Source organism: Dermacentor silvarum, chromosome 4, assembly GCF_013339745.2.
Source record: "Dermacentor silvarum isolate Dsil-2018 chromosome 4, BIME_Dsil_1.4, whole genome shotgun sequence".
In the NCBI taxonomy this organism is placed as follows: Eukaryota; Metazoa; Arthropoda; class Arachnida; order Ixodida; family Ixodidae; genus Dermacentor; species Dermacentor silvarum.
In genome coordinates, this window is record NC_051157.2 from 209705221 (window position 1) to 209727159 (window position 21939).

At 42.4% G+C, this 21939-nt stretch overlaps 1 protein-coding gene across 1 annotated transcript in view; it reads left to right on the top strand.

Moving 5' to 3' along the window:
- The window catches only part of LOC119450918 (lysoplasmalogenase-like protein TMEM86A), a 68984-nt gene extending 48053 nt beyond the window's left edge, over positions 1-20931 (top strand). The window contains exons 2-3 of the mRNA XM_037714387.2: positions 3474-3867; positions 12708-20931. Coding sequence (XP_037570315.1) covers positions 3474-3867; positions 12708-13102 — 789 coding nt within the window. The 3' untranslated portion in view covers positions 13103-20931. The remainder of the gene's footprint in view (positions 1-3473; positions 3868-12707) is intronic.
- Positions 20932-21939: the final 1008 nt, after the last annotated feature.

Here is a 21939-nt window from a genome sequence, read left to right on the forward strand (position 1 = left end):
GCGCTGAAGTTTCCGCGAGCGATTCAAAGGGCCGTGCTCATCCTCGCAAGCGTTTGCTCGCCAGTGCTCATGCTTCTCTTCCCAACTCACGTTCAAGCCTTGACCAGCGCCTGCAGTTACGGTGCAGTTCCTTACGGTACATATACGTTTACCTGCTACAACTTGCACGCCACTTTTGTTTTAGCGGGCCCGTGCTGGCGCGAACATATTTGCATGCACGTTATGTAGTAGAACGTTCTTTCGTTATCTGGTAGGTAAAGCTGCAGTTTCACATAATTGGTTGAATGATATTACAGAAATTCTAGCTGCGTGTGGCCTTTAAGATGGCAGCAGCGTGCTGCATTGCGTAGTATACCGGGGATTTGCTTTCTTGGCTTCTCCTCTGTGTAGCTTCCAGCACGCTAGCAGGCAGGAAAGTAGGCTTGCATTGGTGTGGTAACTTCACTTATAGTTGGAGGATTGGAAAACTTTTTGCGGCATGAGATTCGTGAGACGACATCCTTTAATAGTGAGGCCATTCTATGATTAGATAAGTGCTTAGGGTCCCTTTAGGAAGATAATGGTTTTATTGACATGTGGTACAATACCGCAGTGATATTGTAAGAGACACTCGGAAGGAGCAGTTGATTGTCAGGCTAAGCCCACCTGTTGCCACAACCCACCAACACCACTACTTAAATAACAGTAGGGCCGGTATTTTGTAGCGATGCCTTCAAAGTAATAATACCTTTTCCCGCTTATCGCGCTTTGTCAGTGGTCAGAGCGACGGTCCGCTCATGATATCAATGTTGATAACGCGAGCGGACCATCGCTCTGACCACTGACAAAGCGCGATAAGCGCGAAAAGGCATTATTACTTTAAAGGCATCCCTACAAAATACCGGCCTAGCATACTCTTGTAAGAGATTTGTTTGCAAACCGTTTAACTGCTAATGACCTACTGCAAGTCATGTACTTTACAGTAGCTTTTTCATATCATATCTGAAACATAGTTCTGAACGTCATCATACAGCATAAGATTTTGAGAGAAAGCATTGCTTACATTTATAAAGTAAATGTGACCGAGGTAAAACAATGGCACATATGTTGCTATTTGAAATCTTTATTGTAAATCAAGTGTGGCTTACTCACTTTTTTCTTCACTGTTGTATTACAGAGCAAACTTCTGCGGGCAGCTAGTGGTATCCAAGAGGGAAGGGACCTGGATTGCTGTGGTTACTGCAGCTACGTCTTATTTTATGTGGTCACCTTTTCTACTGTATTAAAAAAATTTCTAAAATCATTCTGCATGTTCTTTAATTTATTAGTCAATAAAGTGGCTTTCTCACAAGGTCAGGTAATTTCTTTCTGCATGTTATGCACACTTGATATATGTTAAACAATTTTATGCAAGTTATTATAAATATTATAATGTAATGCTTCAATTTATTTTTCAAGTCTATATAGTAACATGTACAGCTACATACGGATGCATGGTATGCTGAGGAAGTGGCTACTGATTTTGCTTAGCACATCACTGTAGGATGACAATCTATAAGTGCTGCTTTAAAGACAGCTATAAATTTGTATGTATTGTTTCTGAAGCCATTATATGTTGTGGCTTCGGAAACAATATGCAGGCTTTTATAGCTTAATTAGAATTTTGTTAGACGTCCCCAGAATTCTGTTATAATTTATAACAGAATTCTGGGAACGTCTAATAAAATTCTTAACTTGTTCTTGTCAAGATGTTTTATGAAAGCCTGCATAATGTTTTCGAAGCCATTACTTCAGAATTCTGGGAACGTGTAATACAATTCTTGAAGTTATTCTTGTCGAGATGTTTATTAGCCAACTTTTAGCGTAACGTTAGCAGAGCTTACTGAAGTACCTGGAGACGTCCACGGCTAGAAAATGTCTTGACCAGGAGAGCTATTACACTTTTGAATTATCCGTTCAAGACATCTTTTAGACATCAAATAGCTGCTTGTGTGACACATCCTCGGGATGTGTCGAATACGTTCTGTGGACGTCCCTCACACGAACGTGTGGCCGCACTTTACGTGTTCTAGCTCATCCCTTACATTTTTGCGAGGGACATTATGGGGACATGCTGTGTACTGTTTACGAAGATATGCTAATTGGATATGCCAGGTCCTTTCGCACATTGTTTGCTGTAATAACTATTGCGTGCATAGCATACGCTGTACGTGTGACATATATGCAGCGGGCAGATCGACAGATACATTGTGTGCACACGTTACGCGCGCGGAAGTGCAGTATACTCCTCATTCTTCCAGGCCTTCCGTCGAGCACAATAGGCTTATTGAACCAAATGAAATTTTCAAAGCCAATGGCAGCTGAAAATTTGCAAATTACAACGTACAGAAGAGTCGCAGACATCGATAGTTTCGGATTGTAATTCGAACATACGAGAAAACATTCTGTTACGAGGAACAAACCTCTTGGCAGACAAAATATTCACTGCGTATTCTAAAAAAGGTCCATGTGTGATATATATCCTTGGGACCTGTGTGGTAACACATCTGAAACAGGTCCATCTTCAATATCTTTGGGACGTCCGCGCTAAGATAATAATAATCGGACATCCGGCGGATGCGTGTCCTATTTGTATCTGGAATCGTGCACGGATATTAGGACATGATTCAGATGTTCCTATGGACGAAGTGTTCTCTCTGGATTTTGAGTCAGCACCAGCTCCCTCCTCGGGATAGAGCTGGCACAGGAGTCAGAAAAAGCTAATTCCAGCAGAAGCCATCTCACGCGATGTCTGTCGACGGTAATGACATTGGCATTGAAGCAATACATGCATCGATACAACGTAAGCCACCGCCGTTAACATCTCGCGCTTTCCTCTGGACATGCTGCGCCCCACCACGAAGTCCTTTAGTGGCCTCCGAAATGCATGGCACGCAGGCGAATGCTAAGAAATGCGTCATCCCTGAGGTGTGTGCCGCTGCCAAGATCCTCTCTAGCGCTTCCCTTGGGACACGCTGTGCAATGTAGCTGTGCTGCCAAGAAGTACGCGAGTGGCCTCCGAGATGCATGGCGCGCCGATGTGTGCGAATGCTAATATGTTCCTTCGCTGGCCGCATACCCATAGGCCTAGTGATTCAAGTTGGTGTGAAAGAGGTTCATTGAAGAGCGACACATACCCTACGCATTCGTGCCTTGCTAAAGATCGTTGACTTGAAAGGGGGTCATTGATAAGCAGAACATAATGGTGCAGCCTGCTAAGGCGTTGGGCTTCTATGTTTGAGGAACATGTGTAACGTGGGATCAATCCTGGCTAGCACGGGAGAAGCTTTGAAGGTTTTCTTTTTTATTGAAGAGCTCAGGGTAAACCCAAATGGTTGGAGAGCAAGAACTGCATGAAGTAGCTCATGAATGCTGATTGCATTAAAATGCAGAACATACCTTTTACCTGATGCACAACATGAACACTACTAACTGCATTCACAATTGCTGTGCAGGTGAAATGTGTGGGTCCCAAACTGGTGCCGTTTCTGAAGACGGTCGCCCTTTACTTCGTGGTGGCCATCTCGTGGCAGCCATCGTGGCTGGGCTGCCTGCTCAAGTGCCTGCCAGTCGCCTTCCTCATGGTGTTCGTTGTTCTGCACGGCATCTCGCTGGGCGACGCACGCCACTGCTACTCGCGCCGCGTGCTCTTTGGCCTCGGCCTCTCGTGCCTGGGCGACGCGCTGCTGGTCTGGCCGTGGGGGTTCCTCCCAGGAATGGGTGCCTTTGGTGCCGCACATCTGTTCTATATTGCAGCCTTTGGCACGCAGCCACTCAACCCATGGGCCGGTGCTGTCTGCCTGGCCTGCATTGCTGCTGCTGGCACTTTGCTGCTGCCAAACCTTAATGGTGAGTGCATCTGGCGTGGGTTCACCGCATTCATGTTCCTGGTGCCACCATCATTGTCAGCCCAACTCCACTGTAGGACAAACACGAGGGTGGGGGCGAGCTAGTAATCTATGTTGTAAACATTAGCATGCGCTGGACCACGGACAAGAAATAAACATGCGCATTCATCATTGTGGTGGTTGCATTTTTCCTACCATAAAGATTTCTCTCGTGGTTGCAAATAAGTCGGAAGCATGTGCTGTCTATGTGTCTGCATTTCCTTAAATTCTTTGTATAGGGATGTGCATATTTCGCATAAAACATTCGAGAAAATATTTTCTGCTTATTTCGGTTCTTGCTCAAATTTCACAGAAAGATCACATTTTAGAGTTTACATCATTCAGTATAACACTTGGCACAGTTACTTGTCTGGTCGTTAAAAAAAATGCAAGGCTGCCTTCATTTATGGTAATTCAAGCTGCTGCGAAGGTGGCACTGGTATAAACTTATGTCGCCACCTTTCAGCAGCTGCAGAAAGCAGCCGTTCAGGGAAGGTTGTCACATGTTCCAGAGGAGCGGGCAGTACGCAGCAACAGCTGCCTTCTGCAGCTGCCAGCAGGTGGTGACAAGTTTATGCTAGCACTGTCTCAGCAGCAGCTTGCATTGCCATACACAAAGGCAACTTCGCATTTTTCTTTTTCAAAACCAGGCAAGTAACTGCCAAGTGTTACAGTGAACGACGTAGACCCGTCGTTAGACAAAAATGCAACCTTTCTGCGAAACTTAAGGAAGAACAGTGCAGCGAGGATTAGGTGCAACGTCTTCTTTTTAAGATTTTAAACGAAATATGCACATCCCTGTATGCATCTAGTTTGCACTAATGTTGACAGCAGCAATGACAATTGCAGCTTTTAACCAATTGGCTACCAAAGCCGGCGAATGGCCGGGCGCCATGGCAGGGGTTTTATTGCCAAAGCTGGCGATTTGCCAGTGGGAGGTATGGGTCGTTTAAAAGGCTATTCATAGGTAGTGTGAGTGGCAATATACACTATACTCTTTTAAAGGGGCCCTGAACCACCCCTCGGGCTTGGTGAAATAACATAGTCTGCGGGGAGCATACGCTGGGCCGGTATTTTGTTGCGATGCCTTTCCGGTGCTAATGCCTTTTTGCGTTTATCGCGCTTTGTCAGTGTTCAGAGCAACGGTCCGCTCGCGTTATCAATGGGATCAGCCGGCCGTGAGCTGGTGGATGATAAGACTAGTATAAAATAAGTCATAAGGCATAGCTACAAAATACCGGCCCTGTTGTGAACATCTCAGCAAAGTTCTGCAGTCGTATGCGGTCAGTGGAGCTCACAAGCAGAGCGCGAAGTCACCTTTTTCTCAAACGCTCTCATCTCAAAGACCCCATGATCCTCGCTCTTTTCTGTGTGCTTTATTTAGTAATAAAGCACACTTCATACGTGGCTGCTATTGGTCGCTGCGGTCAGCTACACCGCGGCCGCCGCAAGGTGCCGCCACGAGTTTAGTGGCTAAGCGCTCTGCTGCTCTCTGAGGACAGCCGCGTTTGGCTTACGTGTAGCGCGGCGTAGGCACCAAATAGGAAACTTGGAACTGTGCGCCACGGTGACGTCTCTGCCGTAGCCTTCGCAGTGCAAGGCTTTGGAGGAGGAAGGGGAGCACAACGGAGGCCGTGTTTGATTGCCGATAACTCCGCTTCTGCTGAATGCATTGAAGTACTTTTTGCGGCAAAGTGATTCTGAAATAGCCTATTTTCACTTCAAATGTCTTTCTCCACTTCTATAAAAAGTGCTTGAAGGCCCCTTTAAATATGTTTGCAATAGATGGAAATACTTGTCCACAATAGCAGAGGTTAGATTTCTTAAATATTTAGGATCTAGTAATTAATGGAAACTTCAGTAGCGCCTGTACTCAAGAAAAATAATCAGTACGGGGTGCCTCGTGGCACGCATATTATTTAATAGCCAATGGTTAAAGCACTGTACAGCCAGCCTTCCCCATGGGTGTGAAGAGCAGTGTTTGCATGAGTCTCTAATGTGTGTGATACTTGAATGCGTTCTTCCATAAGGGCATCAAGGCATGCTATCCCTGCGTGAGGCATATGTCTAGCAAAAATACTGATGGAATTTTCTGTTTGTCCAGTAGAGAAGTGCTGTGAGTTCTGTCTTATTGGAGCTGGGCTTTATTTGAATGCTATTAGTACCAATACGGCCCAACATCTACCTGTTGCCTATAGGACTAACAGAATTTGTATTAGTACCAATAGGTGGCAGGTATTTGTCACCTATATGGCCAATTAATTTGTACTGGCACTAATAGGGTCTATGAGGTGACAGCTACTATTGCTTATAGACTTTTCCATTGGAGAGAGAGCGAGAGACTACCTCCTCTTTGAACTGTTGTGCAGGGGTATGAAGCACATGTGCTGCCACCTCTGTAGTGCGTTTTGAAAGGGAGCAACAGGGATTAATATATTCCCAGATTGCCAAAATGCATTATAGCTACACCCAGAGATCTTATTTGAAAGATCTGAGGACCAATTGATTTGTATTGACACCAGTAGGGTCCAACAGGTGACAGCTAGTTTTTGCCAGTGGTGGGGTTGCTGCGCCAATTGCACCAATCTGCACCAACTGAAATTCATTGCTCCATATTGCCCAAAAAAAGTATTTTCTACCTAAATTGCACCATTGCTGCTCTGTGACATGCTTTTGGTGGTGCATAAGTTTAGAAGTTACCACGCAATACAATACAAAGTGTTGTGCCGCCGCATCCATTGGCCGCCTTGGTTCATGGCATTACAGTCAGTGAGATGCAAACAACACAAACAGTGCAGAACAATACCATTCACCCGAACAAATTACGGACGTGAAGACCAAGACTATCATGCAGATACCCTGGCTATATTGTCAAGGAGAAAATTGATTTTTATGCACCTCAATTTAAACATTACATAAAAACTTTCTGCCAAATCATGACGTTTGCTATAAGTAAATATGCTCCCTGAACTGTAATGCTGGTCGGAAAAAGTAGCTGCGTTTTGTTATTTAAGTGCATGTATTATTTTGTGTTGCATTTCAAGTTTCTCAGGCCTGTTCATACAATATATGAATTTATTCATTCATATGAACTGTTCATACAGTTCATATGAATGGTCTGTGCGTACAGCATGCATGAAGAAAGCATGTCACGAAATGCATGCATAATGTATGTAAATAGACCTGTGTACATGCAAGTGTACCTGTATGTCGAACGACAACAGGACCAAGCGCCTTTGTCAGGAGATGCACAACCTGTAGCTCTTGCTTTAAAAAGCAAGAATAATATTTCAAAGATTTTATCACACTAAATTGATTTAGTATTTCTCTTTTTTTGTTAACTTATGCGCTTTCGCACAGCGCAGATGGCAGCATGGCATCTTTAGTGCAGTAAAGCTTGCCACTGCCGATGTCGCGTGCCATGGTGAATCACTTATTTTGTTCCTAGTTTTTATGAGGAAATGATTATGTAAACTTAAAAAAACACTAAGCTAAAATTTTGTTTCTCTGTGTGTGCTTTCGTGGAAACCTTACGCTTGCTCCAGACCCAGGAATATGCACTCCAAAAGTAAATTTTGTCTGCTCCGTTGGCTGCTCAAGAACGCTGAAAGGCATTCCCACCACTGTTATTGCCTACAGAACCAATAGCTAGTTTGTTGCCCACAGGACCAATAGATGGCATCGGTATCAACAAAAGGGCCCAGTAATTGCGATTTATTGGTTTCCTATTTATTTCCTGTTGGACCAATAGGGACTGGAAATGCACATAAAAGCATAATTTTCGCAATTACATTATTTTCCCATCAAATTAAATAAGTATATGATATATAGTATGACAGGAGCAGTGCATCACATTACAAAATATAGTTGCTGTGCCCAGTATCTGCTACAGTCCTCACGTCAGGCAATAAAAAAAAAAAGCTTCCCATGTCAAAAGGAAAGACTTGCGTAATGCTAGCTAGTGCATGCAGTCAGCCAACCACAGGGGCAACTGCACATTCCGTATGCTCAATTTCATACACTACCCACAAGGTGTGGTACTTCTCTATCTTGATCACAACTAGAATATCAGCTATCCTTGTCTGCTCTTCAATCCACACTTCCATTGTCTGGTTGCATAACATTGCGTGTATCATTTTCTGCGTCATCGCTCATTGCGTGGTTTTTTAGCTTCATCTCGAGTTTCATTGTTCTCCAAGTTCCATCCCCATAGTTTGGTTAGCATGCACTGGTAGAATGCAGGATAAGATAGGTTGTCGGAAACTGCCATTCATGACAAGTTGAGAATGCCAGCTGTATGTAAATTAACCCATTTTTATTCGTCTGCAAACTTCTCATGAAAAAGGTCCTGTTTGACTGCGTGGCCTTACTGGAGAACAAATTCAATTTTAAGAAATGCTGTTTTCATCATTATGATAGTGAATGCTGATCATATTCGAATCATTTTGATGTTGCAGCTGGAAGACGGCGCAAGTATAAGTTTTCCACATGTTAAACTTGCATGTTGGCAGTTTTGTGTGCTTGTACATCTATACATAAGCGTTATATCACTACCTCTTGCCATAAGTGCTGCGGTCACACTGTGGTGTGCAGGAGGCCACACAAGATAAGGAAGTATGAGTCAAGGTTATAAACAGGCCTGTCTAAGCCCAGGTGACAGGCCACAAGTGCTCTATGTTACATTGGGCCGTGAGAGGTGGATAAGCCACATTGTGGTTTTATCTACTGGCAATTATCTACACATGTAGGTGCCATTGCAAACACATGAGGGAACATGTGCAAGCGTAGTTTTTCAATACAGCAGAACACACAAAAATGCCCAGCTCTCAATCCTGTTGTTATACAAACTTGTTTTGCCCAGTGGAAAACTATATGTGACTTTCCCGATAGCCACTATAGTGATAAGCCTTTTGTCATAGCAATGTTGGTCATTTGGTAGATGGCGCAAAAGAAACAAATTTGAAATGGCTATTGTTGACACTAATTTTAGATAATGTGAATCTTTTAAACTATTTATTTGCTCTTTGATATAGTTGTGGTTAAGGTATGCGACTTTACAAACATCTGTTCCTTGCAATATTTTGAACAGTGAAATTAAACACTATGTAGCTTTAATATATTTGTGTAAATATAATATTTAATATATGTGGCTTTAGGCAATTTTATGTAGGGATTTTAAGCGCCACCATATTATATTCAAGTGTGATGCAGCAGGGAAATTTCAACGAACAAGATACTAGTTGCACAGGTTGATTTGACACTGCAGTGGTGCCCTATGTGTGTTTAACTATGCAATAGTGAGAGTAAGTATGTTTACAGGCTGGCATTCTCAAGATGGTGGTACTATTCAGCAGTGGAAACCAAAACTTATCTGTAAATAATTTCACATAACCTTTCGAGAAATATTGCAAGTTAAGCTGATGCCTATGAGCTAAAGATTGTGGGTTTGACTCCCATGCACAGAATTTGAATTTCTATAGACACTCTCGTTCACAGAGCCCTGGGTGGACATTGAGGAATCTCGGGTGGTCAAAATAACCCATAGCGCTCCACTATGGTATCTGTTGTGGTCGCAGTGTTGTTTTGGGTCTTAAACTCAATTGATCAATCAGAAACGCCAGGATGGCTTAAAGGGACACTAGAGGCAAATATATGTCAATGTGGTCGGCTCAAATAACATTCCAGAAACCCTGCAACGCATGTTTTGTGCCAAGAAATTGCATCTGAATTCCTCCAGTGCAATTCAAATCACCTACCATGAGCGAGGACGTGTGACGTTGCATATTCCATCCCTGCATACTATGGCCCTTTACTGCCGTCAGTGAGTAAAGCAGCGTCCGACATTCGGCGTTGCAGTTCTTTGTGTAAAACCCAACAGCACAACCACAAACCGACTGAGAGCATAGCTCACAGCACCCAAAAACATCACATGAACACGGCATTTTCTGCTGCTTGCTGAAATTTCGCTTGTCGCCCGGCAGTTCGTGCGGCGGCCCACCTGTCTCCGCATGATTGTGTAACAACATGAGAGTAACCAGTGCGCCTGCTTTGATTCGAATTCGCTCTTGCTGCTTGCTCTTCACCGTGACAGCAAGAAATTGGGTCGTAAAATGAGCCTTCCCTTCGTCTCATTTACACTGTGTACAAGATATGCGAGAGCAAGATTGCACACACAATCTTGGGGGCCATAGAGTCACAAAAGTGTTTTGATTTCTAGCTATCAGATGGCGCCACAGTATTTACATGCTCTTTACTCAATTACTAACTAAAACTTGTGCCCTGCTCACTTGCATTTATCTCAATCCCTCACACCTTAGACATTCTTGAGTCTATGACTTTAGCTTCACTTAATATTTGCATTTTGACTGGTGATGACAGCATATTAAAACTAGATCTAGTACCCTCTGGATAAAGCCATGGCCTAGAAGCATGTTTGAAATGTTTTTACAGGTGTAAGATTGTATTTATTCTGACAACAATGAAAGGTTGCTGCTGTTTTTTTTTTCGATGTCGTACTTATGTATGTAGTCCCACATTGTGACACGACAGCGCTACAGGGGTCGTCTGTTGTGTGAATATCGCATGCGTGTGGTTGACTCTTTGGTGTGAGCTTTGCGGGACAGAAAAACAAGCGTAGCACTATGTGATACAGAAACAACCAAAACATGAGAGCGCGCGAGGCGCGGGGTCGAGCAAACACTATTCCTTTTGGAGATCCACTGCATCATTGTCAAAGGTAAAGTCAATGAGTTTTTTTTTCTAAGAATCAAACAGACAAGTAGCATTTTCTTCTGTCCTATAATGCAGTACAATGATTTCTTTATTGTAAATGGTTCAGTAATAGTGGCAGAATTATAATGAGGAGTTGCTAAGTCATCGGACTAGTGTAGAATGTCCCGGTAGAGTCTCAAATTGTCTCCCACATTTAACTCAATTTCTTGCTTACTAAAGTTATGTTCTCAATAACGTTGACGCCTTAGACATTCTTGAGTATTAACCTATGACTTTAGCTTGACTTAATATTTGCCTTAGTGCCTCTTTAAGGCCCAAATGTGAAGTAAGGTTGAAGAAAATATCATTTTGCATGTGCGGAATGTGCTTGGCTGATGTTGGGGTAGTTAGACATCTCTTGGAGAAGCTTTTGTCCTATTGCAGTGAACTGAACATAATTAAGATAGTGATAATGTTGCTCACTATGAATAATGCTGAAAAATGAAGACACTGGTGTTACTGAAGCAGACAAAATAAGATTACAGAAAGGTAAATGGAGGCCTCAAATTTTATAATAACCTCATATTTAAATGGTAATTAAGTAGCAGGTGTATGTTGTTACTTGGCACACAGAAAAAGAGAAACAAAAAAACAAACATGCAATCATGCAAATGCTAGACAGTGCAGTGGCTGGTGACACAATGGTTATCGTGAATCTCACACATTTTGTCATGCTCCCTGCATCATATAGTATGCATGTAACAGTAGTGGAAAAAGCTATGACTGTTTGGAAGCAGACTTTGCAACAGGTGAAAATGAATTTTTAACTGCTGCCTACAGAATTGTAGCAAGTTTTTGTACACCAGCATGTAAGGTAAATGCACAAATGCTCACACCTCTTGGATGGAGGCAGAAAGCTAACAAAGTTACAATATAATTCAAGTGAAAGTGCTAGTCGAATGATAGTGTCATACAAACAAGTGCTCTTTAAAGAAGGGCACAATTTCGGAAATAGCCAGAACATTGAGACACTGTGCATTGGAGACAATTATATACGCATTTACCGTTAGTGCAACACTTGAGGCAGCAGGTACCAGTAATGTGTGATAATTACTGATTAACTAAAGTTTGCTACTAATTTTCTTAATTATTTACTTATAGCACATAAATTAATTGTGACTAGACCCATTTTCGAGAAACCCACTCTAAATACGTCAAAGAGTGCACCGGCATAACAGTTAATAATTTCCAAGAAAAAAATGAGCTGCCACACACAATGCAAAACAGAGCCAAGTGGATCGAACAGCAATCACTACTTCACAATAACTATTGCCCAGCTAGAATTAAGTATGTGAATAGCATAATTTCAGCTCTAATCAAATTTCAATGAGTAGCAATGTTTAAAATCTGAATTTGGAACTGAACATATAAGGCATAGTTAAGGCACTTTTAGGGTCAATCTATTTATGAGGGGATAAATCAGTTGGAATTTTGTGTACTAAAGAAAAACAAGAAAGTAAGAATTGGGAGTGGCAATTCTAGTATACCGTCACTAATAGAGATTTACTCATTGAGAAAACATAAGAAAATTGCTTTGACAAAAGCCAAATTTTGATAAATGCGGCAGTGGTAATCAGATTTTTCTTCTTCATTGCCACTGCACGGTGGTGACCACAGTGTAGCCATTTTAGAAATCAGGGAGTTGCAAGCTGGGCCAATATATTGTAAGGGTTCTTGAAGAAGAGAAACAAGGTTTGAGGACACTGAAGCACTTCGTACGATTTCTGATTGCAAAAGCATTGTTGTCCAATTGCTGAGTGGTGCTTCAAGTTATGAACTCCTCATGGGCAAGCGAGCGCATTGAGACGCTTGCTTGCCCATTTCACTGATGCAGACGCCGCCGACTTTTTTACTCAATGGGCCATTTGACACTTCCACATCAAAAATGCTTCTGGTCACTACCAAACTCAGTTCACTCAGTTCCACTGCTAAATGCTAAACATGCAAGTTAAAGCGATAATCCACAAATCAGCACCCAGTGTGTGCATGTGCTAACAGGCGACACACCACTGTGGCCGTTTTCCTGTGCAGGTGTGTACCTCTTCGCTGTGCCCCTATATGGCTTTGTGCTCATGGTCATGGTGTGGCGTGGTGTCTCACGGGTGCGGTTCTTCGATGACCTCTGGACCTGGACCAAGCTGTGCTCCTGCTTTGGTGGCATCCTCTTTGCCGCCTCCGACCTGCTCATTGCGCTCAACCTCTTTTACCTGAGCGCTCCGCCCGGCTACATCCAGCATGTCATTATGCTCTCATACTACGCAGCGCAACTTGGGATAGCGCTGTCGGTCGTCGACTGCCGCACTATGGCAGCCATTAGTGCTGCAAATGAGCAGCCAGCACCCTGCCGCAATGGCAGCTCCTGCTCCACAACTGCTGCAGTGTCTGCTACACACGTGCCGGGCACATCCAAGACAAGGCTAGAATAGACCACTGAGAAAGATGGACACTGCGGCGAACCACATCGTTCCAGGGCCCACACACCTTCTTCTCGATGAACAACACCTCTCGTGTATCCCCTTAACAGGTGGACCGTCACCTAGAGCACCGGAAACGTCAAGTCATTGCCTGCGATGCAGCTACCAGATGCCTTCCAGAATGAGCTCTTTCACGTTGCAGAGCATGTGCAAGGCACAGCAAAGGAATTTTCTGCGTTTATAGTACTGTGTCGCAGACGTTCTTTCAGTCAACAAAGCTGCGTGTGTGCCTGGTTTCTGAACAGCGGCTATAGCTGTTGCCCACCATACAGCCACGCTTTTTCTGCAAGAGTGCACTGTGTTAGCTATATGCAACAGATGGGGTCGTAATATGGCATTTGTACGCATCCTGGCCTCTGTGCATGTTCAAGCTACATACTGCTGATAGAGGAGCCACTACCTGGTCTGCATCCATTAGCTGGGTCTGTCTGCTAATTACGATCCAGCATGGATGGCAGCTGCGGCATGGGAGTTCTGTAGTCCCAATGAACAAAAGCTGCCTATGTGATTGTAAACCAGTAAAACTGTCTTTGCGAATCAAGGTGGAGAGAGCTGCCAGCCAATTTTGGCTGCATTGCAACAAGTGTGCAATGGTGCATCACTGCCCATTGTCATTATCTCACAGGCACCTTTCTTTGGGCAGGTAGAAGTTTCCTGCACTACTATGCTGCCATCGTCTTGGCATGCAGGATTTGTTAGGTCAGGTGTTCAACATGTTAATATCTACAACAGTGCATCGTATAGTGCATGCTTTCACTGTTTCTGCCTAGATAGATATATTGCCTAAGGTCTGACTGTGGGAAACTTCATCCCAACCTTGACAACCCACGAGCACAGCTGAAATCTGATGGCGATGTTTGTGGTGTTTCACACCTGACCTACGAATTTTCCTTGGTCAGTATTATTGTGATGAGAGAAGGGAGAGAGCTGGTTTTCTCTACTTCCAAGGAGTCTGCACAACGTTACTCAGATTCGGTAGCCCACGCGCAGAGTACCGGTGTAAAGAAACTCAAGTCCAAATTAGTTTAGTGAAACTTTGTACTTGTAGTAACTATTTTTGTGCACGTTTTATGTGCATCCTTGTTATCACTTGTTCTGTGAAATTGTGTAATGCATCTCAGAATTAGACCAGAGGTTGTATCTTGTAGTGATTCGTTTTCTACTGTTTGTGACCTTTGTCATTTGCTGAATCAAAACTACGACATTGCTATTGCCAGGATCAGCCAACTCAGCCTGACGGATGATGACAAAATAGGATCACAGTAGAAGAATCCTTACAAAATATAGAGCTATTTAAGGGACCCTGAAACACTTTTCTAACTAATCATGGACGTCATCTCCTGAATCTCAGGCCTCAAAAATTTTTGGAATCCTTCGGGTGTAACCGAGGTTATCACACCGATGCACAGCTTTCTCTTTCTTTTCGTGTCCACTCTCTGCTAGCGCTGGAAGCTACAGAGGGGGCAAAGCCCCACCCAAAAGTTCAGTGCCTTGGCGGGGCTCGTAGTAATGACACCCTATGGCAGCTGTAGTAGCCTACGCTAGCTACACAGCACGCCACTGCTATCTCGGAGGCCACGCACAGCAGACGCAGCTATGCACAACTGTTGTGTAGATCAACAGTGCAAAGATGAAATTCTTCCTCTGTCCTTCTGAGATCGTAGACATATATTGACCCTTTTCGCGGCGATCCCGTGGGCGCTGCCATGTTTGATCACATGCTGACACGTCCATTGCGTGCCTCGATCAACTGCCCCCATTACCTCCGTGTTTACAATGGATGCGTATGATGCCGGTGCAGCTTAGCAAACCTGTTTCGGGAGATATCGTAGACTGTGACTGGGTGGACGACACAAAGCTTTGGCCACAGCTTCAGAGAACATGCAAAAGTACTTTTGGAGCTGATTAAGCTATGTCCAAACGGTGTGAGCAATGTATATGGTGCTTGCTCTAAAAGCGGGGATAAATATGTATTCCAAGCTATCCAAATTTTCCGCTCATGAATTGAATCGAGATTAGCGTGTTTTGCTCTTCATTCTTTATTTGGCAAATATTTTGAAGCAGTGGCTTGTCATGTTTCCGTCTCGGTAAAGTTCCTCGGTACGGTCACTATCTGATTATTTTCTGCCTAATCGCTCACGGGCGTGCTCAGTTCCATTAGATTTGTTCTTGCTGTTCAGAAGGCTTGAAATGTAGCTGTTCTGTACATAGTAATACCTTGTAGCAAAGACCTATTATCGCTGGTAAATCGCTTACTCTTGCGGACCGTCACAAAACATTCAGCTTCGACCATTTGTGCGCTGTCGGTGTAGTACTGTCATTTATTGTGCGTATATAATGTGCATATATTCAAGTGTGCGCCCATTCACTTGTTCTTGACACGTTGGCGATATGTCGAAAACATGCACGGACTGTTCAGCAGCGGTCCACAAACTTGGCCACACATATTCATTACATTCCTTAATATGCCAGTCACTATTTTCGCAACCAACTACTGCACACATCTTCAATCCACATGGTTCAATCCAGCATAATTGGAGCACCGTGCGTTAGCGAAAACTCAGTTGCATTTCCGACAGCTGATCGCACAGAAGCAAGGTAGAAGCCGTAATGGTTTCGTATTCGTGTGCGGTCGCTGAGGCGATGTACGGCACACCGCCGAAACCACCCTGTTGTTTCTCTAGAACAAGCTGCTCTGCAAAAAGGGTCAATATGTTTCATTTATTTAACTCAAGATTAACAAATATAGTATCACTGATAATCACAAAGTAAGCAAATAGCTGCTAATGTGTCCAGCTGCTTGCAATGATGCTGCATGTCGACATTGTGGAAGCGAGAACAAGCGATTTTTCGCTGTTGTTGACACGAGGTTTTAAATTCCCTGCTGCGTGCAGTGCAATAATATTTGACTCACATGTTCAAAGGAGCCTCTTCTACAGATTGGCAATGTTTGCTTACTATGTTCAAAAAGTGTTTCAGAGCCCCTTTAATGATTGTTTGGTGGATTCATGGAGAGGTTTGCTGGTCTATATAGGTACATAAATAAAATATGTATTGGAATGTGTCCGATGGTTAGTATCCCTTTTTTTTGTGTTTTGTTTTTGCCTTCAAAGGTTTTGCCATTTTTCAAATGTCAAGTCCTTTTATTTACTCGTAGTGGGATGGCATACTTTACACGCATGCCCAGAACTTTCTGAGGACATTTTCTTTGGGTACATATAGGTTATGGGAAAGCAATGTTTTATTTAACGCAACTTTTGTGGCTAGATCTGTTCACCACTCTGCAATTCAATTGTTGGTTACCGATTCAGTAGTGAAACTGATACTTTAATGCACGTCTTGATTTGTACGGCCATTTTAGTAATGGTATGGCATCAACTGATGTTATTTGCAAGCTGTAATTCAGACAGAGCCATCATTTGCAATGGCATGTTCTCTAACTTAATGTATGGCATTTAACGTGCTGAGTCAGGAAAGAAGAGTGGGTGCATTGTGGCCATATGGTTAACTTTCACTAATTCAGAACTCGTAAGGCATGTAAAATTAATTTATGTTGCCTTACACTCAAATTGCCATATCTGCATGAATACATTGCTTTTTCTGTAATTCTCGGATAAAAATTACCTGTTTGATATGCACGATAGTTTCTGATGAAAATTGCTAGACAGAACTTTGGTGCTACGATGGGAATTATGTTAGTACACAGATTTGTCTTGTCTTTATGCCTGTGGCTTCAGACATTCTTGCAGCTTCATTTACTACGTTCGATCTGCACCTTTATTGGCCTAAATTTCAAAGAAATCCTATTTCTCTAAACGCAGAAGGCAATCGGACTCTACGCACATGTGTAATTACTGTGAAATGTCATATTTATAACGCAGTACTTTGATGAAAGTGATCAGTTTGCAAAGTCGCAATGGCATTCGACGCTAGAAGGACAACGTTTAGGGCAAGTCACTGTGTACTAATCATGCTGGATGAGCCGCCATGCTCACAGCTCCCACAGACAGTAGCGCCAGGATTACTTCTGGTGACTTGTGTAGGCAACTCTGATGTCTGCCACAGCGGCTATGGCTTTCTGCTGCTGCGTATGAGGTCGCAGGTTTGAATCTCAGCCATAGCAACTACCTTCCGATGCCAGAATGCAAGAACACTGTTGTACCATGTAAGGTGGTAAAAAATTAATCTCGGCCCTGCTGCTATGAGGTCCCTCGTAACCCCTTTGTTTCTTCAGTATGTTAAACCCCACTAACCGTTCTAGAACATCAATCAACCAGCCTAAAAATGCATCTCGTGCAGTACTGTTTTTTTTCCTTTCCTTTTAGTTAAGATTTTAGAAAAAAATTGTGATGCTAGTCTTATGATTTCTTTTTAGCAGGAAAGCACTTCACTCCTGCTTGGCTTTAATTTGCAATTTCAACATTTGTCCTAGAATGAACTTAAGGTTAATTATAGTAAGTGTTTTATTTAGCCACCAGGACATTGCGATTTCTCAAGCAGGTAATTTTAGCATCTCCCAGGAATTCACCTGCAAGAGCAAAGCAGCACTATCGTAGGCAATTTTTTTTTTTTTGTATCTGCTTGAAACAAAAAATCCGGTCTTATATATTTAACTGTGCTTATGAATGTAATGCAATATTTTTCTTCCTACACACTGCATTTTACCACAGAACAGAAAACCTGAACAATGAGGAGAAGCCAGCCCTAAGCAACATGATAGCAGTGAGATTGGTTGTATGTTCTGCTGGAATGCCTGCTACTTATTTTGCAAAAAATCAGCAAGAAGACTTCTCCATGCACCTAGGGTGATATGCAGTGCAGCACAGTGATGGCAAGGCATAGATGGTGATTGAATGAAACAAACTTTAAAAAGCAAGTCTAGCGATTTCTTAAAATGTATGAATACCAGCAAAATCTGTGTCGTACGTTCTGCTATACACTATCATGTGTGCCAACTGGTGCAACTAAGAGCTGAGTAGTTTTTTTTCGTAAATTAAAATTATCACCGTATGTGTATTCCAGATGTCCTCGAATCGGTGATTTATGCAAGCCACCCTGTGCTTGCTGCTTCGACCGCCAGCACAGCAGCACTAGCTGCTTCTGAAATTTTGCAAATTTGTCCTTAAACAAAGTCTACCAACTTATCTACTGGCACAATTCTTTCGGCAGCAGTGTAACCTTCTTAGTGCAACCTTCCCGTTTCATTGTTTTTTGTCGAGAACCAGGCAGTGGAAGAAAACATAATTTGTTGCTGAAGAACATTCTGTCTGATCTCAATACTAGCACTCTTACACTCAGGTCCCTAGATAAAAATTTTCAAGGTGCCGTAGTGCCATTCTTTCATCCAGCCACCATCCTCCTCATCCTTCTGCTCTCCCACCATTGCCCGTGCGTGATTGGCTTAGTGCAGTCACGTGGCACAGAGGTGGTTTTTTTTCGTATAGCATGGTTTACGCCAACATATGCATGCATGAATAAGGCTTACTACACGGAATACAGTTTCAAAGTGAGCATTGATAATAAGTATAGTACGACACGAACTAGGATCTATTTGTTTTTGCACGTGTATTGAAAAGGTCGGCACCTTTTGGTTGTACTAGTGGCATTCCCTGTAGGAGAACATATAGAGGTAGAGGGCAGCGGGAAAGGGGGAATGGCACTACCTTGAAACTTATCTAGGGACCTTATGTTTGGCATTATGAGCAGGAGCGCTCTACGCTACCCAGTACAGTGCTGTTCTTGATGTATACTTTTTAATTACTTAGACTTGTTTGGCGATTCTAATGACAAATGAATTACCTTATGCATGGCAGGACATGCAAATAAAGTAAAATGACTTCTTTACATGGCAGAAAAATCAACTTCTTTGAATTGCACTGCTCATGGGTCATTTGCAGAAATGACTGCTAGAACAAAGGAGTAGCTCGCACATGGGTTTTACAATTAGGCAGGGGTGTCATTTTTGTGGTTGTCATATTTAGCATAAAGATGCATCATAGCAGTAATTTCTTTTTCAGACAATATAAAATGCACCATTGACATTATAATCATAGTTTTTATATGCACGCATATTTGGTAAACAGTGCCTTCAAGATATGCATTAAACCACATATTTATTGAGGTGAGATTATCTTTGACAGCAGTTTGTGTACATGCTTTGAAGTGCGTGAAAATTCTTGCAAGATCAGAATGGCCTTGTAGCATGTTATCATTCTGCTAATAAGCAGATAGATGCACTAGAAGTGGTGAAATAATGAGGTGCACTTATTTGAGCATCTAATTGACATTTGAAATCTTGGAATTTAGTGAACTTTCTGTGCCATAGATGTATGGGCAGCCTGTTTGCATCTTTTCAACAGAATCAAAAGGGAGTTAAATGTCACTATACACTGCATTAATGGAATTTCATTCATGCTACACACATACAACCATCTTGGTTGCAAGCTGTGCTTAGTAGAAGTGACAATTTGTGAATTGAAAGACAACACATTGTTTGAAAACATACTGATGTGTGATTGTCTAGGCAAAACAGGCAGCTGCAAGAAGCTTGCTTAACATGAGTTTAGAATTGGTATTGTATTGATTTCCAACATAGTTACAGGAGTGCATAATGCATAGGAGAAAGTCCCATCATGAATTACACTAAAACACTAAAAAAGATTCGTTGGCATTGCAATTGACCATATGGCAGTTTTGTACTATATATATATATATATATACTGTTGCTGGAATGGCGCCTTTCTTACAGTAGTGACTTGTGTTGTAAGGAGGAAAAAGGTAGGCTGTCATACCATGTATTGAAGTTGAATCTTGCTCTCAACTGCACTTGTGGGATCGGTTCTGTACACTGCTGGCAAGTGACCAGCGTACCATGTTTTACCCACATTTAACTGCCACATTCTATTCCATTAAGCCATGTGCCATGCATATATATATATATATATACATATAGGGTGTCCCACGTAACTTGAGCCAAATTTTTAAAATATGAAAGTGCCACATAGCTGGACAGAACCAAGGTAATGTTGTTTGCCATCGCTTGGAAATACTCAGATTGTTTTTTTGCATTCCACCTTATTACATGATTAGTCTTAATTGATTAATCAACTTCTCAAATACTATAATTAGATCAAAAGAGTCCCTGAGGAAATTGTAGAGCAACATGAAAAACTCCCTATACAGTTTTCTGTTGCACAATACATGCTACTTAAGAGTGTTTTTCCAAGCATGAAAGAAGCCTGTGAATACATGAAAAATTGCTCCACAACTGGCCGCTCGATGTACTTTGCGTGTATTCGAGGGCTTCTCTCGTGCATGGAAAAACACTTTTATGTGGCACGTATTGAGCAACAGAAAGCTGTATTGGGAATTTTTCATGTTGCTGTACAATCTTCTCATTGACACTTTTCATCCAATTATATTATTTGAGAAGTTGAATAATCATTAAAACTAATTATGTAATTAGGCAGAATGCAAAATATAATCTGAGTATCTCCAAGCGACGGCAAACAACATTACCTTGGTTCTGTCCAGCTTTGTGGCACTTTCATATTTTTAAAATTTGGCTAAAGTTATGTAAGACACCCGGTAAATAGCTGGCTCTAATGAGTGTTCTTAGCTTAGAATAAAGAGACTGCACACATTGCCTCTGGATTTGCTGCGCAGGCCCGATTTTCATGTTTCACTGATATCTAATGAATGCTCAAGTCAACCTCCTTATGGAGATCTTTGTGAAAGCGCATTTGGTGCTAGTCACATTAAAATAAACTCCTTTGAAGTTCCACTGGTGTGTGTGACAGTTTTCATGTGTACCGACGCACTTGAGGCATCACACTAAGAGTGTTTCAGCCTAGTAAGAGTCACACTTGTGCCGGACACACATACAGTAAACCCTCCTTGTGCAGTCATCTCCCTCATCACCCTCCAAAGCAATCATCTTCAAATGACTGCTTTGCTCATACTGCAGTGCAGGTTCCTGCTGGAGTTCATGCATTTTAGATCAGATTATTGAAAGTGCAGGGGCACCAGACTCTGCCTGGTACAAAGCACAAAGCGGGATAACTTGTCTTTGGGCTGGTAGGTTGGTACTTTTGGTACTTCATGAATCCATTGTAGTGCAAATAAAAACAAACACAAAGAACACAATACCGGAAACCACAGGCTCTACACTCGCAACTGATTTATTACAGTCTCCCTAGAAGACCCAAGTAAAATGTGAAGATGAATTTGGGGCTGACGAGGTTCCTTGCAAAGTACCCCTCACATAGAAGACTACTTTTTTGCTTCAAAGGAAAGTTCACGACCCTGGCTGCGAAGCTGGTCTTACTAGGTGTGTAAAAACAATAATACATAGACTGATGGGTCGTGGATGAAACACACATCAGACACTACTAATGTTTTTCGTTGCTACAAAATTAAATGTTGTTATGTGGCCATCATCTGGCATGGATTTGTTTTAGCATAGACTTTACGAGCTCCCACGTTGTTGGAGCTGCAGTTCCTGTGTTACTACTGTAGCTGTTTTAGGGCTTCTTGGCTTTTAACAAAATTGTTTATAACAAAGTCAGTTTTCTGAACCAATGACTTTTGTGTAACGAGGTGCCTGCTGGGCTGTAGCATGAAAAGGTACAGAACAGGAGTGCTGGTAATGACATATCCTGCGAAAAGCATGCAGAACTGTTGCAATGACCACCGTATGCTACTTATGTGGTGTAAACCTGTCAGGAGCGTTATATTCATGATGAGGCTAGTGTTGCATATTTTATAAATATTTTTTTTAACAAGTAGCA